An 18,212-nucleotide genomic window follows, 5' to 3' on the forward strand; every position below is an offset into this window, starting at 1 on the left:
TAGATCTACCGTCTCCATTTTTGATTAATATACCGAAAGTACCACTTTCTGTTTAAAAGTGCATATTTTAATTAACCCTTTATGAGAATTTTGAACCAAGATACAGGCTATTCTAAAACTAGTTTATACTGGATGTAATATGCTGGTAGGATGCTCAAATTCAATCATAAATATTTCAGTTTTATATTTCAGACAAAATTAAATTTTACTTGGAAGTGATGATTAAATGAACAAAAATGTCACTAACGTGAATTATTCAGTTCAAGATGTTAATTTTATTTTTAAAATAATCTATATTAAATACAAGACACCTAAATGTTGCTGAGATTAAGATATGTACTTTGTTATTACCTGAACCTCTGAGCCTGGTGATGCAGTGGCCCAGGATATCGTCTGCTAGGTGACTGATACAACTGTGAAAGTAATGCTTGGCTTGTTTTCTGGCTGGGATTATTGGCAAATTTCACAGTAATTGGTTCTGTCGCACTGGAAGGTTTCTGTCCATTCAATCCCTTGATCGCTTCCTCTGCTTCTATCCTTTTATCAAATCGAATAAATCCAACTCCTCTGGAAACACCTGAAAGACAGTTGAGATGAACAGATCATTCCCTTATTTGTTATTTGTTTCTAATATTGAAATGAGTGTGTGCCTTTCGCACTTTGTTTTTTAAAAATTAATTTATGGGATGTGGGCATCGCTGGCTAGGCCATTATTTATCCCTTGTTGCCCTTGAGAAGGTGATGGTGAGCTGCCTTCTTGAACCGCTGCAGTCCACGTGGTGTAGGCAAACCCACAGTTCTGTTAGGGAAAGAGTTCCAGGATTTTGACCCAGCGACAGTGGAGGACCGGCGATATATTTCCAAGTCAGGATGATGAGTGGCTTGGATGGGAACTTCCAGGTAGTGGTATTCCAGATGCAAAAAAAGGAAAGAAAAATAACCATTTCTTGTTAGGTTTTTCTAACAGGAATTCAGAAACTAGTATACTATAATTTCCCTCTAATTTATCTCAGGAACATAGCAGAAGCTACAAATTCCTCAATGTGCTTGAACAGTAAGGGACAGAACAGGTTAAACAGTTTCATAGTTCAAGAATATACTGTGGAGGTCAGTTGGAGCTTTTGGCTCTGTGCTAAGGAATGAGAGTTCTAGACATTAAATGGGATTTTGTTTTGCATAGCAAGACTTCAATGAGGCTATGCAGACTACATCAATTTCCCAGAGACAGTCAGTACCATGGGGCACTACCTGTGCAGTGTTTTCCATTGCTATCCTTGAAGAAAATTGGGCGTGGCACTTGAAGTGGTGCTGGTGAACAGAGGCCATTACATACCGTTTCCTTATTCCTGGTTTACATTAGGTTCATTAGGTCAACATTCAAAAGACTTGCATATCTCAAGGTACCATGGGTGAAACATTTTGCAGTGAAGATTCAGGACATGACATAAACCGTCTTACCTACTTACAAATACAGAAGATATGCAGACCTGATGTTTTCTAGCCCCTTAGTGCAGGCAGCCAATTAACATTGTTACGGCTCAATTAAGGGTGATTTTTATGGCCTTGCTGGCATGCACATATGGAACCAGCTCAGAGCCAGAGGTATCATGCCCCAATGCCAGGACCATGGGCAGGGTTGGCCTCTTCAGCCTAAACAATTCCACTGCAGGGGTTTATCTTCCGCTCCGAGAGTCCTAACAGCTTCGGCCCTCACAAATTTTTATTCATACCCACATCTCCAAGGGTGCTTCATCGTGACCCCTCTCAGCAGCAACCATCTCACTGTTTGGGTGGGTCATGCTCCCAAGGCTCTAGAGCTGCTGGTTCTCTGCAGAGGTAGCACATCCCTGCAATAGGATAGGGAGCAAGGAAGTAGCCAATTAGAAAGGTGCCTCTCGGAAGATTGTGTTGCCAGTCTCACTAGCAGCATGTGTGGACTCAGGATTCCATTTGCTCCCAACAGCAGGGTCATGCAGCCCATAGGAAAATCCAGTCTGTTATAACCACCGAGGACCACAAGGAAACCATTGGAGATTCCCAGATAGGAGGCAGAGGCCACCCAGCTGGAGCTTGTTAAAAACTACACATAAAAGCCGGCCCAAGCAGGGCCTGGTATGGTCAGTTCTCCCAGTAAGGACTGGATTGGAAGAGTTATTGCCCTAGGTAGAATATTGTGCACAGTTCAATAAATCTTTGTTCCACAACCGCTGGCTTCCTCAAGTTAATAAACAGCTCATAGTTGTTAAACAGACAGAAGTATCCATTAGAAGCTCAGAGCTTACAGAAGAGATCTGAATCTATCTTGTACGACGACCCATTATGAGGGCTAATCAGGATTGTTAAAGAGCTTGCAAAGGGTAATGTTCTTAATTTCATGGGGCACATGCTGAATAAGGACCCACACAGTGGAGAGCCAGTCATAGCAGCTCCAGGGTATTAGCTTCGGCCCCATGAAAGGGTTAACAGAGAAGGGATCCAGTCATTGCGAGACAGCTGCCACTGGCTCATCATAGTGGGGTGGGGAGAGTGAGCATTAAACATTCCAGATATTGCTGGGGATTGTCGTCCTCATGGCATTGTGGGGCACAAAAGAAGGCAGGCAAGGCTTCTAAGCACATTTGGGGTGAGGAAGGCACAAGGGATGTACTTAAAAGCACTTTTCCTTGACTTCTCAGTTTGAGTTGTTATAAAATTAACCAGTGTTACCCATGATCTACTTCATACCATCATTCCCTTGTTCAGTCCAAGTTTGATCTTGTCAGTTCATTTACACATTACCCCCAAAGGTACCTTGCCAACTAATAAATGATTGTACACTAGTTCCTTTAAATTATTTATTTCAGTTTGCTCCAATGCATCAATATGTTTACCTCACCTATTAAAACCCTTTTACCACCTCTTTAAAATATTATTCAGTTAATATTTAATCAAGTCAGCTATTTTCTTCTGTGTATGTGCTTGGTACATTCCTAATGCTTTATACAGGCCACCCTATAAGTTCTGAGGAGGGAAGCTATTGAGAATGCAAGGGGGAAAGATTGTATTTTAAAAATCCTTTTGTAACAAATAGCTTTACAAAATCTGACTGACAACAACATTATGGAAATTGTCCAGAATCCGCCTCGGTTGACATTCAAGCTCTCTATGACTGGTACAGATAGATTCAAAATGATTAGCTGGTCTTTGTGTAGATTCAACATTCTTGTAGATAAGTTTATCTTTACTACTGTCTGAAAGCCACCATAAGGGTTGATAAGTAACATAATGAAACTTGGCACCACAGAAAAGTTTATACCTCTTTGGAATGTTGAGCTGATGTAAGTTAGTGTAAACCAATGGTAAATGTCAGAGAATGCAGGTCATGATATCCCAAATCGGCATATACATTAAAAGTTCGCACATTTGGCCCAATGGATTATTACCTATTTGTATATTTTAACATCCTGTAGATAAGCCCAACTCAGTATTACTAAGACTATCACAATGAGGATAAAAATGAGATCACTGACATGAAAAGGACCTAATCATACGGCAACCGAGTTCAGCAACCTTAACACCTGGTCCCTTTTAGCCTTCCCTTCACTGCCTGGGTTGTAATCATCATTTCCTCCAATAAGCCTACCAGTGAAAACTCTGCATCTAGAATTCCCATTCCTGGCACAGAGACAAAATGGGTCGAATGGCCTCCTTCTGTGCTGTACCTTTCTATGATTCTATGAACTCCAAGTTTTTCTCTATAGCAGTAATCAACACTCATTTTAGTAGTTTAATACCTCAACAGTGCTTCAAGACTATCTGTGAACCAGATGAGATATATTAGTTGAAAAAATCTTAAATAGAATGGCAAGTATTAGCAATGTTATAAGTTCTTCAAAATCCTTATTATCACCAAAGTGAATAGCAATTTGTTTTATCACGAAAGTGAATTACCATTTATTATCATCACCTTTTGGAACAAACTATCTATAATGCTATATTGACAATTCTTAAACTTGTTTTTACTATCCCAAAACTTCTATTTTGACCTACAATTAACCAATATTATCCATGATCTACTTCTTACATCAGTCCCTTGCTCAGTTCACCATAGACCTTGTCCGTTCATTTACACATGACCCCAGTCAAGTTATGTTTTGATCAAAAACCACGGGCTGGATTCTCCGCCGGCGGGATGCTCCGTTTTGCCGGCAGCCCAGGGGTTTCCCGATGGCGTGGGAATTGACCAGCCGGTGTAACAGAGCATCCTGCCAGCGGGATGAAACAGAAATGTGGCGCGGCAGGGCAGAGAATCCAGCTCCATATATTTATTGGATTTATTACATCAGTTCCTTATAATCCCATTGACACTTTGGAATTCTATTGCACTTGGTGCTGAGAAATAGTGATGTACAAACTAGTCTAGAAATTCCTTGTGGGGCAGAATTTGTGCTCAGACAGGGGCATTCAGTTCCATTCAACCTTTTCCTGTGACAACAATAAAAACACTTACATTTATTTAGCACTCTTAATGTAATAAAACTTCCCATGGTGCTTCACAGAAGCATTATAAAACAAATATGACACTGAGCCACATAAGGAGAATATCAGGTTAGGTGACCAAAAGCTGGGTCAAAGATACTGTTTCAAGGAATGACTGAAAGGAGAAAAGCAAGGTAGAGAGTTGGAGAGGTGTAGGGAGGGTATACCATAGCTTCAGGCTTCGGCAACGGAAGGCGTCACCACCTTGGTGCAGCGATTAAAATCAGGGGTAGACAAGAGACTAGAATTAGAGGAGTGCATATACCTTGGAGATTTGTGAGTCTGGAGGAGATTACAGAGATAGGGAGGAAGAAGCCATGGAGGTATTTGAAATGATAATTTTAAAATCAAGACTTCCTTGATTGGGGGGCAATGTAGGTCAGTGAATACAGGGGTGATAGGGGACTTGGTGTGATTTAAGACACAGGCAGCAGAGCTTTGGATAATCTCAAGTTTAGAGGACAGAATGTGAGAGATCAGCCAGCAGCACATTGGAATAGTCAAATCGACAGGTAATGAAGACATGAATAAGGATTTCAGATGAGATAGGGACAAGATTGGGCAATGTTATGGAGGTTTTAGTGATGGCACGCATAAGAGGGCGGATGCTTACCTTGGGGTCGTATATGACTAAGACTACAAACAGACTGCCTTAATCTTAAGACTGTTGTCAGGAAGAGGGATGGAATTGATTATTAGAAATGGAGTTTGGAGTGAGGATTGAAAACAGTTGCTTCAGCCTCCCCCATATTTAATTGGAGGAAATCTCTTCTCATGCAGTAGTAAATGTCGGATAAGCAGTGTGATAATTTGCCAACAGTGGAGGAATTGAGAGAAATGATGGTGAAGGAGAGCTGGGTGTCATCACAAACTAACAATGTGTTTTTGGATGAAGTCGCTGAGCGGCAGGATGTAGATGAGAAATAGGAAGGGCCAAGGATAGATCCTTGGGGAACACCAGAGATAACAAAGTGGGAACAGGAATGGAAGCCATCACAAGTTATTTCCTGGCTACGATTAGATAGTTAAGAATGGAACAAGGTGAGAGCAGCCCCACCCAGTGGACGACAGTGGAGGTTTTGGAGGATGATGTGGCAAGCATGTCAAAGGCTGCAGACAGGTGGAGAAGGACGAGGAGGGAAAGTTTACCTTTGTCACAGTCTATTAGTTCTTTGTGCCAAGATAAATGATGCTGAAATATAAAAATAATTGTTTTAATTGTATGTCTGACATCATTGCCATGTATGAATTGCCCTGAGTTTAAGATACAAGCTTAGATTTTCAGCTCTTATCTGTTGATATTTCACTAGATCTAGAGTTGGCAAAGCTGCACAGAGCTACTCAGGTTCACAATCATTGTGTCCTTGCATCACTGGGTGCCGGCTCCAACAAGGCATGGTACACCACCCATCGGTGTTGGGCAAAATATATTAACTAGCTGTAAATGAGAGGAACAGCCTCTGCTGTGTTACCCACCACTTGTTTGATTCTAGTATTTAGCAATGGTTGATGGTAGGTGGACAAGAGATCAGCGTGTAAACAGTGCTCAGGCAGTACTGACATGTAAAGGCTCTACGGAAATGGAGTAAAACATGCAGTTTTGCAGTGAGCATGGGGGCTGCCTGGATCCTAACATTGTTACTACTGTATCAAAACTCCACCCTCTTATTTGGGCAGAGGCTGAGGGGTCCGTCTCCAATTGAAAATGGACTCAAGGTTGGAAACTCCGCCTGTCAGAGGCACATCTCTGTGATGGACAGAAATCTCTCCCACCCCTCAAGAACCCTGAGACATGTTAAATAAAGGGAGAAGGGAGGAAAGACCATACCATCACCTTAAAAAAGAACTACATAAATATTTTTGAAAAGCCTGTAAGCTTGAGGGTCAAATGCAGTACATTTTACAGAACTTCTTGTTTCGTTTTATTATCCTTTGACAACATGGTACATGCTAAGTCAGCCGTACGCTCTTTTGCAAGATCAGATACAATACTGCTCCCACAGAGCAGAAAGAATTCCAAATAAGCTGCAAAACTTAATGAATGAAAACCCATGTCAGTTCATTTGGCTATTTATAAAAAAAACACAATAAAATCAAAGATTCCTATCCGTAACAAAAATGTGGTGATAATTTTGTTCCTCGAAATATTAGTGCTGTTAAAAGATTGTAAATGGTTATCTGGAAGAAGTAGTATCAGTGACACCTACCAGTGACTTGGTCAACTAAAATTCTGGAAGTGATGATTCGGCCATACTGTGAAAACATCTGCTCTAATTCTTTCTGAGTCATAGATTTAGGAAGGCCACTAACGTACAAATTAGCATCACGAATTGATGCAGAGCTTGGACGAGCATAAGAAACCTAGAGAAAAGATGAAAACAAGAAATTCTGCTAAGTAATCTTTTATAAAAATAGAATGTATCGAGTCATGAATAGCAGTGTTGGAATAATCTGAACTATTCTTGGCTTGCCAAAATATCTTCTGCCTATGTCCATTTATGATGAAATTGGGAAATTCATACCATCAGATATTTCATAAGCAATCCACTTATTTGCCTCTGGTAATAGTCTATGGAAAGGAAAACAGCGAAGAACCTAATTTTTGCAAGGTAAAATATAACCTACATTTAAAGCTTACATTTACATGCCCGCCTCAGCACCAAATATTTCTTTAGGGCTCCTTAAACAGGAGTTAAGCCTCTTCTCTGCCTATGTATTTAGTGGTTCTGTATCCCAACACAAAATGAGCTGTGGGTTATTGTGTCTCTAAATTGGTCCCTCTAAGCATAAACATTTTATGCCTGTAAAATGGATACGATGAAGTTTAATCACATTTAAGTTTTGTTGTTTTAAGTTTCACTTGCTCTTTGGCTTTGTTTAGGGCAGTATCCCTTTAAGGGGCAGCCCATTTTACTTTGTCCCTCAGTTTGTTTAATTTAGTTTAATTGGTTCAATCAAAACAGTTGGACACAATGAGGACTAATTTCGAACCATTGAGCTTTAACTGGCTATAAAATGCAGAAGTTCGAGATATAAAGTTCAACTTTCTGTTATCAAAACAGTAAAAGCAGAGGTGAAGAATATATTTAATAAAATAATCTATTCTGTCACCTAAAGCTTTATTCGACATATAAACAAGATGAAAACATAAAAAGTAGCAGTATTTTAATATCTGACTATATGTTAATTTCAAAAGATTTTACAATTTTCTTGTTTACCCATTGGAGACTGCATGACTCAAATTTGGTGCGTCAGATATTAGAAAGCACCTTTTGAGGTTAAAGGTTACAGTCAACATATATGTCTGTGAACCATCTGTAGTCAGGATAATTTTGAATGGATGAACAAATTATATTGATTCAGCAGCCTGCATACAATTCTCCCAATTTTCATGCCCATTGTAACGTGGAACAGATAGCTGAATTGATATCAGCCATTTTATGCAATAACCCAAGGTCAAAACTATCCCGTGTTAGTTAATATTACATAAGGCAGATATTTTCTTTTTATGTAAGAAAACACTTTGATATGTACCTCAAAAACCAATGCTCAAAAACAAATGGATGCCTCTTACCTTTATGGTTTTGGTTTGAAGTCTAAGTCCATTTAAAGTATTAATTGCTTTTTCTGCATCCTTTGGATCGACATAGTTCACAAAACCGTATCCCAAACTTTGCCCTGTTTAAGAGGAATTATAGATGGCCAACCTTTAGTTTCTGAAAAGTAGAGTACAGTATCGCCACACTGCAACTCACTAAGAACAACTGGTGCTCCCTGAAAGGACTGTTGTAATCTTTAGGTTGTTTCAAAGGTAAAGCATTCCCTCTCCCATCCTCCATTTCACTTCCTCTCAACTCTGGAGATCAAATAATGTCTAACTTCATAATGTAGGATAATGCCAACATAAAATACATAAGTCTAAGCTTTCCTTTGCAGCAGAGATTATTTCATGGAAGCAAAATGAAGTTGGGCATGATTTTCAGAAATCTTTGTGCAACATCTCAAAATTAATTAACATCAAAATATAACTATTAATTCTTCTTTTAAATTTCAAAACATTAGGAATACTTCTGTTTAGACATAACCTTTATATAATGTCTGTATTTTTATAAATCATATGTTTGCATAGATGAGTTTAAATAGCATCACGAGAGGTGATTGAAATATAATTAACAAGTTCAAATCTTAATAATTCCAGTGGAAATGGGATGGGACCAGCCTGAAAGAGGGTGTGCTGCACTTTCTGCCCTGCTCTGACTCAAGTCTTGTACACCATGTTTTCTGAGGACTACAAGATGTAAATCGTGTTCTTTTGATGTACATGGGATAACTGATTGGTGCATTCCCTCAATTATGCCAGCCCAAAAGTTAAGTAAAGAACCAGTTTTAGGAACACAAGAAATAGGAGTAAGCGTGAGTCATATGGCCCTCGGGCCTGCTCTCTTACTCTAAGATCAGGGCTGAACTGCTACATCAACTCCAATTTCTGACACTATTCCTTTAAACATATCAATCTCAGTTTTGAATGTATTCATCGGCCAAGCAGCCACATCCTCCTGGTGTCGGTAATTCTAACAATTCATAATCCCCGAAGTAAAGAAATTTCTCACAGAATCCCTGCAGTGCATTCGGCCCATTGTGTCTGCATCGATCCTGTGAAAGAGCACTCTACTAGGCCACTCCCCCACCCTACCCCTGCAATCTAACCTGCACATCTTTGGACTGAGGGAGGTAACCGGAGTCACCACTCATTCTTCTAAATTCCAGAGATTATTAACCCATTCTTCTTAATCTCTCCTCATAGGACTCATCCCAGGAATCAATCTAATAATTTTTTGTTGCACACCCTTCAAGGCAGGTATATCTGTTCTAAGGTAAGGACACCAAAACTGTACACAGCACTTCAGATATAAACATAGGAATACAGGAACTAGGAATAGGAGTAAGCCATTTGCCCCTTGAGCCTGCTCCAGTATTCAACTGGATCACGGCTGATCATCTACCTAAATGCCATTTACCTGCATGATCCCAATATCCCTTCATACGTTTAATATCTAGAAATATATCGATCTTTGAATTGATAACATTGAATAAGTTAGCCTCCCGAGCCCCCAGGGGTTTCAAAGATTCAGATAACCTACAGAATAATATAGACAGGGCAAAAACTTAGCAGATGGAATATAATGTTGGAAAATATGAAGCTATGCGCTTTGGAAGGAAGAATAAAGTAGCTGAATATTATTTAAATGGAGAAAGACTGCAGCAAGCTGCAGCACAGAGGGGTTTGGGGATTGACTGGCCTACTTCTTCTCCGGTTTCTTAAGTCTGTCCTCTGGCTGAATTCCTCTTCATCCGAGTCGTAAATGACCTACCTCTTATTCTGAAAAGATGTCCCCTAGTTCTAGAGCCCAAAGCCAGAGAAAAACAATTCTGCATCTATTCGGTTGAGCCCATAAGAAATTTGGTAAGCTTCAACGAGATCATCTCTCATTCTTCTAAACTCTAGGGGCTATGGTCCGGTCTCCTCAATCTCATTGGACAATTCGACAATTCCAGGGCGATCTGTCTAGTGAACCTTTGTTTCACTCTCTCTACGGCAAGTATATCCTTTCTTAGGCAGGGAGACTAAAACTGTGCACAATACTGAAGGTGCCTTCTCACCAAGCTTTATACCTGCATGCTAGCTTTTACTGAGTTATAAGCAAGGACACTTGGGACCCTTGGACATCAACAATTGCCAATCTTCCATTATTTAAGAAATACTCTGCATTTCTGTTTTTATACATCTGCCATGTTCTAGCCCACTCATTTAGCTTGTTTAAATACCCTTGAAGCCTCTCTGCATTTTCCTCACAACTCACAGTCCCACCAGTTTTGTGTCATCAGCGAATTTGGAAATATTACATTTGGTACCCACGTCCAAATCATTGAGATAGATTATGAATAACTGGGGCTCAAACACTGATCCTTGTGGTACCCAACTAGTCACAGCCTATCATTCAGAGAATGTTCTCTTTATATCTACTCTCTGCTTTCTCTGTGCATTCATTTTGCTTACTAACCTCCTGTGTGGGACCTTATCAAAAGCCTTCTGAAAATCTAAATACACAACATCCATTGGTACCCTCTCATCTATTCTTCTAGTTACTTGCGTAAAAGATTCTAACAGATTTGTAAAAAATGATTTCGCTATCACAAATCCATGTTGCCTCTGCCCAACCCTAACATTTGTCCAGGTATCACATACTTTTTAACAGATTCTAGCATTTCTCTACTAGTGTTAGGCAAACATGTTTGTAGTTCCTGTTTTCTCTCTCCCTCCTGTCTTAAATAGTGGGGTTAGCTTACTAGGAACCATTCCAAAATCTATAGAATTTTGGAAGAGTACAACTAACACATCCACCATCTCTTTCAACCCTCTGGGATATAATCAGGTCAAGGGTATTTATCAACTTTCAAGCCCATTAATTTCTTTCAGTTCCTCATTTTCGTTTGTCCCTTGGTTCGCTAGTATTTATGGGAGGCATATTTGTATCTTCCACCATGAATATAGACACCATAGAACATAGAACAGTACAGCACAGAACAGGCCCTTAGGCTCTCGATGTTGTGCCGAGCATTGTCCGAAACAAAGATCAAGCTATCCCACTCCCTGTCATTCTGGTGTGCTCCATGTGCCTATCCAATAACCGCTTGAAAGTTCCTAAAGTGTCCGACTCCACTATCACAGCAGGCAGTCCATTCCACACCCTAACCACTCTCTGAATAAAGAACCTACCTTGGACATCCCTCCTATATCTCTCACTCTGAACTTTATAGTTATGCCCCCTCAATCTTTCCTCATAAGACCTATCCTGCAAACCAGGCAGCATCGTGGTAAATCTCCTTTGCACCCTTTCCAATGCTTCCACATCCTTCCTATAGTGAGGTGACCAGAACGGCACACAATACTCCAAATATGGTCTCACCAGGGTCATGTACAGTTGCAGCATAACCCCAGGGTGGGATTTTCCGTCCCGTTGTACCTTTTTTCTGGTGTGGCATGTCCCCGCTGGCAGCGGGACCCTCTGTCCCAGCAGCCGGCCAATGGGGTTTCCCTTGTGGGCTCCCACACAACATCAGGAAATCCCCAGGTGTGAGTGCACTGCTGGCGAAGTGGAGGATCCCACTGACGGAGAATCCAGCCCAAAGTATTTGTTTAGTTTCTTTGCAATTTCCTTATTCCTCATTGTAAGTTCTCTGTCTCTCTGGCTGTAGTGGGTCCACAATTGTCTTTGATAATATTTTCCATTTTACATATCTAAGGAAGCTTATACAGAGCGATTTTATGTTTTGTACTAGTTTATTTTCATATTCTATTTCCTCTTTCATTATCAATTTCTTGGTCCCCCTTTGCTGAATTCTAATATGCTCCTAATCCTCAGGCGTACTACTTTTTTTAGCCACGGAAAATGCTGGACATTCTCAGCAGGTCTGACAGCACCGGTGGAGAGAGCATGGAAGGAACGTTGAGTCTGGATGAGTCATAGTCATTCTGATTCGAAACTTTAGGCTCCTGTCTCTCCACAGATGCTGTCAGACCTGCTGAGATTGTCCAGCATTTTCTGTTTTTATTTTACATTCCAGCATCCACAGTAATTTGCTTTTGCAATCTTTAACTTCTTGTTAATAGTTGTTTGGTAGTACAGAACTTGAGTATTGCGAAAAAAGACATTTTGTCAAAACCTTTTGTCTTGCACTCAAGCAGGACAATTGCAAGAATACCAATGTCAGGAGAAACAATGTTGTTTCCGCTGGCATTGGTATTCTTGTCATTGTTTTGATGAGTGCAAGATGAAATGTTTTGACAAAATGTCTTTTCTATTGTTAATAATGGTTGGATCACCTTTCCTGTTGGGTTTTTGTGCCTCAAAGTAATGTAAATTTCTTGAAACTATGCATTAATTATTTAAATGCTCGCCATTGTCTGTCTTTCATTATACCTTTTAAAGCAATTCTCCAGCCTACCTCAGCCAACTTGCCCAACATACCTTCGTAGTTTCCTTTGTTTAGATTTAAGACCCTAGTTTTGGATTGAACTACATCACTTTTAAACTTAATGTAAAATTCTATCATATTATGATCACTCTTCCCCAGAGACTCCTTGGCAACAAGATTATTAATTAGCTCTTTCCAATAGTATATAATATTCACCCTTCCCTAGAGACTCTTTGGCAACAAGATTATTAATTAACTCTTTCTCATTGCACAACACCAGACCTAAATAGCCCATTCTCAAATTGGTTCCTCAACATACTGTTCTAAAAAAAATTGTATACATTCCAAGAATTCATCCTCAACAGCATTAGCGCTAATGAAATTTACCCAGTCTATATATAGATTGAAGTCCCTTATTATCCCTGTCATTTGCACCTCTAATTTCCTAATTTATATCGTGCCCTTCATTACCACTGTGGTTGGGTGGCCTTCTACCAATTTTTGCTGCCGCTTGCTGTTTCTTAGTTCTGCTCAAACTGATTCTATATCTTGATCTTCTGATTGACGATCCTCTCTCATTGATGTATTGATCTCATCCTTTATTAACAATGCTGCCTCCTCTCCTTTTCCATTTATGGGTGGCACGGTAGCACAGTGGTTAGCACTGTTGCCTCACAGCTCCAGGGTCCCAGGTTCGTTCCCGGATTGGGTCACTGTTTGTGTGGAGTCTGCACGTTCTCCCCGTGTCTACGTGGGTTGTCTTCGGGTGCTCTGGTTTCCCCCCACAAGTCCCGAAAGATGTGCTGTTAGGTAATTTGGACATTCTGAATTCTCCCTCTGTGTACCCGAACAGGCGCCAGAATGTGACGACCAGGGGCTTTTCACAGTAACTTCATTGCAGTGTTAATGTAAGCCTACGTGGGTAGCATGGTAGCACAAGTGGCGAGCACTGCGGCTTCACAGCGCCAGGGTCCCAGGTTTGATTCCCCATTGGGTCACTGTCTGTGCACATTCTCCCCGTGTCTGCGTGGGTTTCCTCCGGGTGCTCCGGTTTCCTCCCACAGTCCAAAGACGTGCAGGTTAGGTGGATTGGGCATGATATATTGCCCTTAAGTGTCCAAAAATAAAAAAAGGTTAGGAGAGGTTATTGGGTTACGGGGGATAGGGTGGTAGGTCGGTGCAGACGTGATGGGCCGTATAGCCTCCTTCTGCACTGTATGTTCTATGTTGTGACAATAAAGATTATTATATTTTGGCTTTGCTTCCTAAATGTTGAATACCTTTGTACATTCAGTTCCCAGGTTTGTCACGCTGCAGTCACATCTCCATAATGGCAATTAGATCATATCTGTTTACTTCCATCAATTCCCCAACCTTGTTGCAAATATGGTCTTACTAAAGCCCTAGGTAACTGCAAATTTCTTTACTCTTAAACTCCAAACTTCTTACAATAAAGGCTAATGTAGGATTTGCTGTATATGCATGTTAACTTTCTGTGATTCGCATAAGGACACACAAATTCCTTTGCATGCCAACATTTACTCATCTTTCATCTTCAAAATGTTTTTTCCGGCTTTTCCATTCTTCCGACCAAAGTGGATAGTTTCACATAGCTCCATATTATACTGCAAGTGACACCTTTTTTGTCCAATCATTTAACTGGTCTAAATCCCTTTGCAGAAACTTTGTATTATCCTCACTGGTTACTTTTTCTCCTCGCATGTATCATCAGCAAACCTGGATGCATTATCCTCAGTGTCCTCACCTAAGTCATCATATAGATTGTAAATAGCTGAGATTCAAGCACTGATCCTTGTAGCATTCCATTAGTTAGAGCCTGGTATCCCGAAAATGACCCATTGATTCTTAACTCTATCGGTTAACCAATACGTAGTCCATTATAGGAGCCGTCAGATTTTATGGGGCCCAAGAAAAACAGGAATACCTTACAATAAGTTGGACTTCTAGGCTGCCCATATTGAATTGGCTTGGAGCCAGTTAATAGCATTATGACATACCTTCAAAGTACGGAGCTCATGGGTAATATGGTACTGCTTGGTGTTAAGATTAACCTCATTAAGCATGATGGTATGTCTCACATTAAACTAACATTTAAAGTGCAACTGATCTGTTTTTTGAAGATTTCAAGACTTTTCCATTGTAACAGGATATTAATTAATTCCAAATTCAAGTAGGGATACTTGTGGTGAAACTCGTGTTTTTATTTAACTGAAATTACCTTTTTATATTAAATATTTTATTAATGTTATATTGTACCCTTTTGGCAATTCATTCCTTGCAATTCTACAATATAATGCTTAAATTTTGTGCAAAAATCATAGAATAACGCAGCACAAAAGGTCATTTGGCCCAATGTGCCTGTGTTGTATCGGTCTTTGAAAAAACTAGCCACTTGGTTCCTACCCCTGTCCTTTCTCCATAGCCTTGAACATTTCTCCTGTTCAAGTGTATGGACGTTTTAATTTTGAAAATTGGTTTTATCTTCTTTCTATACCTTTCTAGGAAGTGCATTCCAGATCTTGCCAACCCTCCATTAAACCTCCCCTTATCCTTCTCTGCTTGAAGGAGAAAAATATAAAGGACATAGGTGTACAAATCTTACATGAATGAATTCACCTACTATCACATCAGACTCACATGCTGTATAAAAATCTGATTTAACAATGCTGCCTGTGCTCTCTATTCACATGTTTCTGGCTGGGTGAAACAGTTTGCAACAAGTTTTCATGGCTCAATGGTTTCTAAGATTAAAACCACACTAATGCAATTACATGAATGACCAATACCAACATCTTATGTTACGTGAATCAGTTTGTAGATCATGTTACTTAAATAAAATTGAATCATTGAAAAATACTGCACCATATATTTAAGAAATGTTTTGCATATTGGTAAACTGGAAGCCAGAATTGAAAGGAATTTTGGAAATTTGTCTAATTTGTTTTCTAACATTTAATATGTTAAGTTCTGTGTTTGTGTGATTTAAGAGTCAATCTGATATAAAATACATACTTTAACATATATATATATATATACATACACACACAGAAACAAACTATTATCAGTGTTTTTCTTGATTCAAAATTATTTTAACAAATGCTTTAAGCATATCATGTGAAGGTTGTATCACTGCTTTTCAGAAGGCTTATGAGTCATGATTAAGCACTGAGGAACCATGAGAAGAAAATAGCCAGATACTAACTAAGGATTGCCACCCACTGTTGTGTTGGATTTATGCAGTACTACTTCTTGAAGGCAGTTGCATGGATTTTCAACAAACCAATTTTAGTTTTTTTTATAGTCAATGGATTGCATTATAAACACACAACTAGTTATTATGCACAGTGAGCATGTGGGAGCTCATTTTGAGAATTCAAAAACAATCATTGTTAATCTCAGATTGTAAATAGTTCTGATTTTTAAAATACATTTTCCATACCTACCAGTATTTTTTATATCAGCTGTAGTCAGTACCATTGAAATGCATGGAGACAGGAAACAGGAAGTAAAACAGGGCATATTTACCGGTACTTATAAGAGCTATCTCTAAAGTTCTAAAAACAAAATCAAGGATCAAATGTAATTTTATGTTGAGCCTTATGACTGAACTTATCAGTGTTCAAAGTGTTGCACAGTATTTTAATATATTAGTGAAATTAAGGTTTAAATAAAAACTACCCCCCCCTCAAAAAAAATCACAGATATTAAACTCTAATTTTATTTCTTCCTAGACACAGAACTTCAATACAAGTATATTATGTTGAGCATCATTTATTCAGCAGCCAAATTCAATAGTATGCCAAAATTGCACAATCGCATACCAGAGGAACTGGTCGTTTTTTTAACAAAAAATGAACAGGTGAAATTTGATGTATGGACATTTGTAATTAAGAGGACATGAAGCTGAATAATAAGATGCAATATTCCATGGTCCAACATAGCTTTAACAACATTTCACAAACAATTTAAAAAGTATAACTTCAGCATGCATATCTAAATATAACATATCAAAATAATTGTAAACACTTTTTATAAATTGCATTTTTCTCTCTGGTTCTGAGCTACATATTTTCTGCAGCCAAACAGTCTTGAAAGGCAATATAGCTGCTAGGAGGAATTTGAGATTGAGATGTCTGGTGCATGTTCTCTTTCTGATTTCTATTCAGTGCCTACCTCGGGATGCAAGTTTGCGAACTCTATGGCCTGGGAAATTTTTAAAAAACTGTTCTTGGTAGAGTGCTGACATTGACCAGGTTGCATTCATTGTCCATCCCGAGTTGTCTTACAACAAGCTAGCAGCTTTCACAGTTATTTTATCCCAGTGCTGGCCCATAAATTACCAGATTATTGAAATCAATTTCATAACATGTCTTTGCTGGATTTATATGCAGGACGGTGGGTCAGTCAGTACCTTAACCATAAGGCTTAATTGATCCAATGTTTTTCACCACAGCTAAAGATAATAAAATATCGTTCCACTGTTTCTAAATAACTTTTACAACCTCCCACATTATGATAAAATGTACCTAGGAAGGCACGGTGGCACAGTGGTTAGCCCAGCTGCCTCATGGCGCTGAGGACCTGGGTTCGATTCCTTATGAAGTTTGTACATTCTCCCTGTGTCTGGGTGGGTCTCATCCCCACAACCCAAAGATGTGCAGGGCGAATTGGAAAATTAAAAAAATATAAAATAATTAAATCTATCATACCATTTTAATAAGGATGTAAATGTTTGTTATACTCGAATAGCAATGCAACAAATGTTTATGTGGAGTTTTCTTCTGATAAGACACTAAAATTAACATTAGGAATAAAAATGTAATCGCCAACACTGTGATGAAAGAGTGCAAAAAATAATGCACATATAGTAACCTTGGTTTGAGGTGATTCCTCTTACATGTGGTTCAATTCCTCAGAAAATATGCAGGACCTCCCGGCAGGCTTCAAGATCGCAGCACAGGACCAAATGGGGATCCCAAGCTATAACTTGCCAGGAGTCAAACCAGTGGATCTACTTTCCTAGAAGGCCGTCTCCATGCTCACGAAGGAGAGTGGGCAGGCTCCCAATCACAGGTCCGGTAGCTGTCGAGCGTCAGCAGGTCAGGGACAGTGGGGGCACCTCAACACAATGGTGGCCTCAAAGGATAACAGTAGATAATTATATTAGAGGGGGAAGGCAAATTGGATGGGAAACCCCTCTGCATGGATTGTTGAGGATACGAGGACCTTCATTGCTGATGACTCACTGTTTGGGGCATGGAGCCTCTGGCTTCTATCGACTTTGAATTTCTGCAAAATGCCAGCATGGCAAGAAAATTGGGGCCTCAATTATATAAATTGGCTGCACACCTCTGTGATGCAGGCAACCAATCTGCATTCCTATCTGGCCCAGGAAACATCCCCAGTGGTGTGCTGTCAACCTTGCTTTTTATTCTTCCACAGGATGGAATCCGTGTAGTGCAGTGACGTGTGGCCTGAAGGGGAACTTGCAGGTCATGTTCCCATGCCTCTGCTGCCCTTGTCCTTGAGGGTGGTAGAGGTCGTGGGTTTGGAAAGTGCTGTTGAAAGAGCCTTGTTGAGTCGCTGCGGCATTGCATCTTACAGATGGAACAGACTGCAGCTGTCGTGTGTGGTGATGGAGGGAATGAATATTTAAAGTGGTGAATGAGGTGCTAATCAAACAGGTTGCTTTGTAC

At 39.7% G+C, this 18,212-nt stretch overlaps 1 protein-coding gene across 10 annotated transcripts in view; it reads right to left on the bottom strand.

Annotated features, from left to right (window-relative positions):
* elavl4 (ELAV like neuron-specific RNA binding protein 4) overlaps positions 1-18,212 on the bottom strand; it is a 116,554-nt gene that overhangs the window by 20,750 nt on the left and 77,592 nt on the right. For 5 of the 10 annotated variants that reach the window (XM_038794290.1, XM_038794287.1, XM_038794289.1 and 2 more), the window contains exons 3-6: positions 15,960-15,977; positions 8,093-8,196; positions 6,726-6,879; positions 352-577 (exon numbers count right to left, since the gene is read on the bottom strand). In XM_038794290.1, coding sequence (XP_038650218.1) covers positions 352-577; positions 6,726-6,879; positions 8,093-8,196; positions 15,960-15,977 — 502 coding nt within the window. The remainder of the gene's footprint in view (positions 1-351; positions 578-6,725; positions 6,880-8,092; positions 8,197-15,959; positions 15,978-18,212) is intronic. The other 5 variants (XM_038794292.1, XM_038794288.1, XM_038794296.1 and 2 more) reach the window with 1 other exon arrangement.

This window comes from Scyliorhinus canicula, chromosome 4, assembly GCF_902713615.1.
Source record: "Scyliorhinus canicula chromosome 4, sScyCan1.1, whole genome shotgun sequence".
Classification (NCBI taxonomy): Eukaryota; Metazoa; Chordata; class Chondrichthyes; order Carcharhiniformes; family Scyliorhinidae; genus Scyliorhinus; species Scyliorhinus canicula.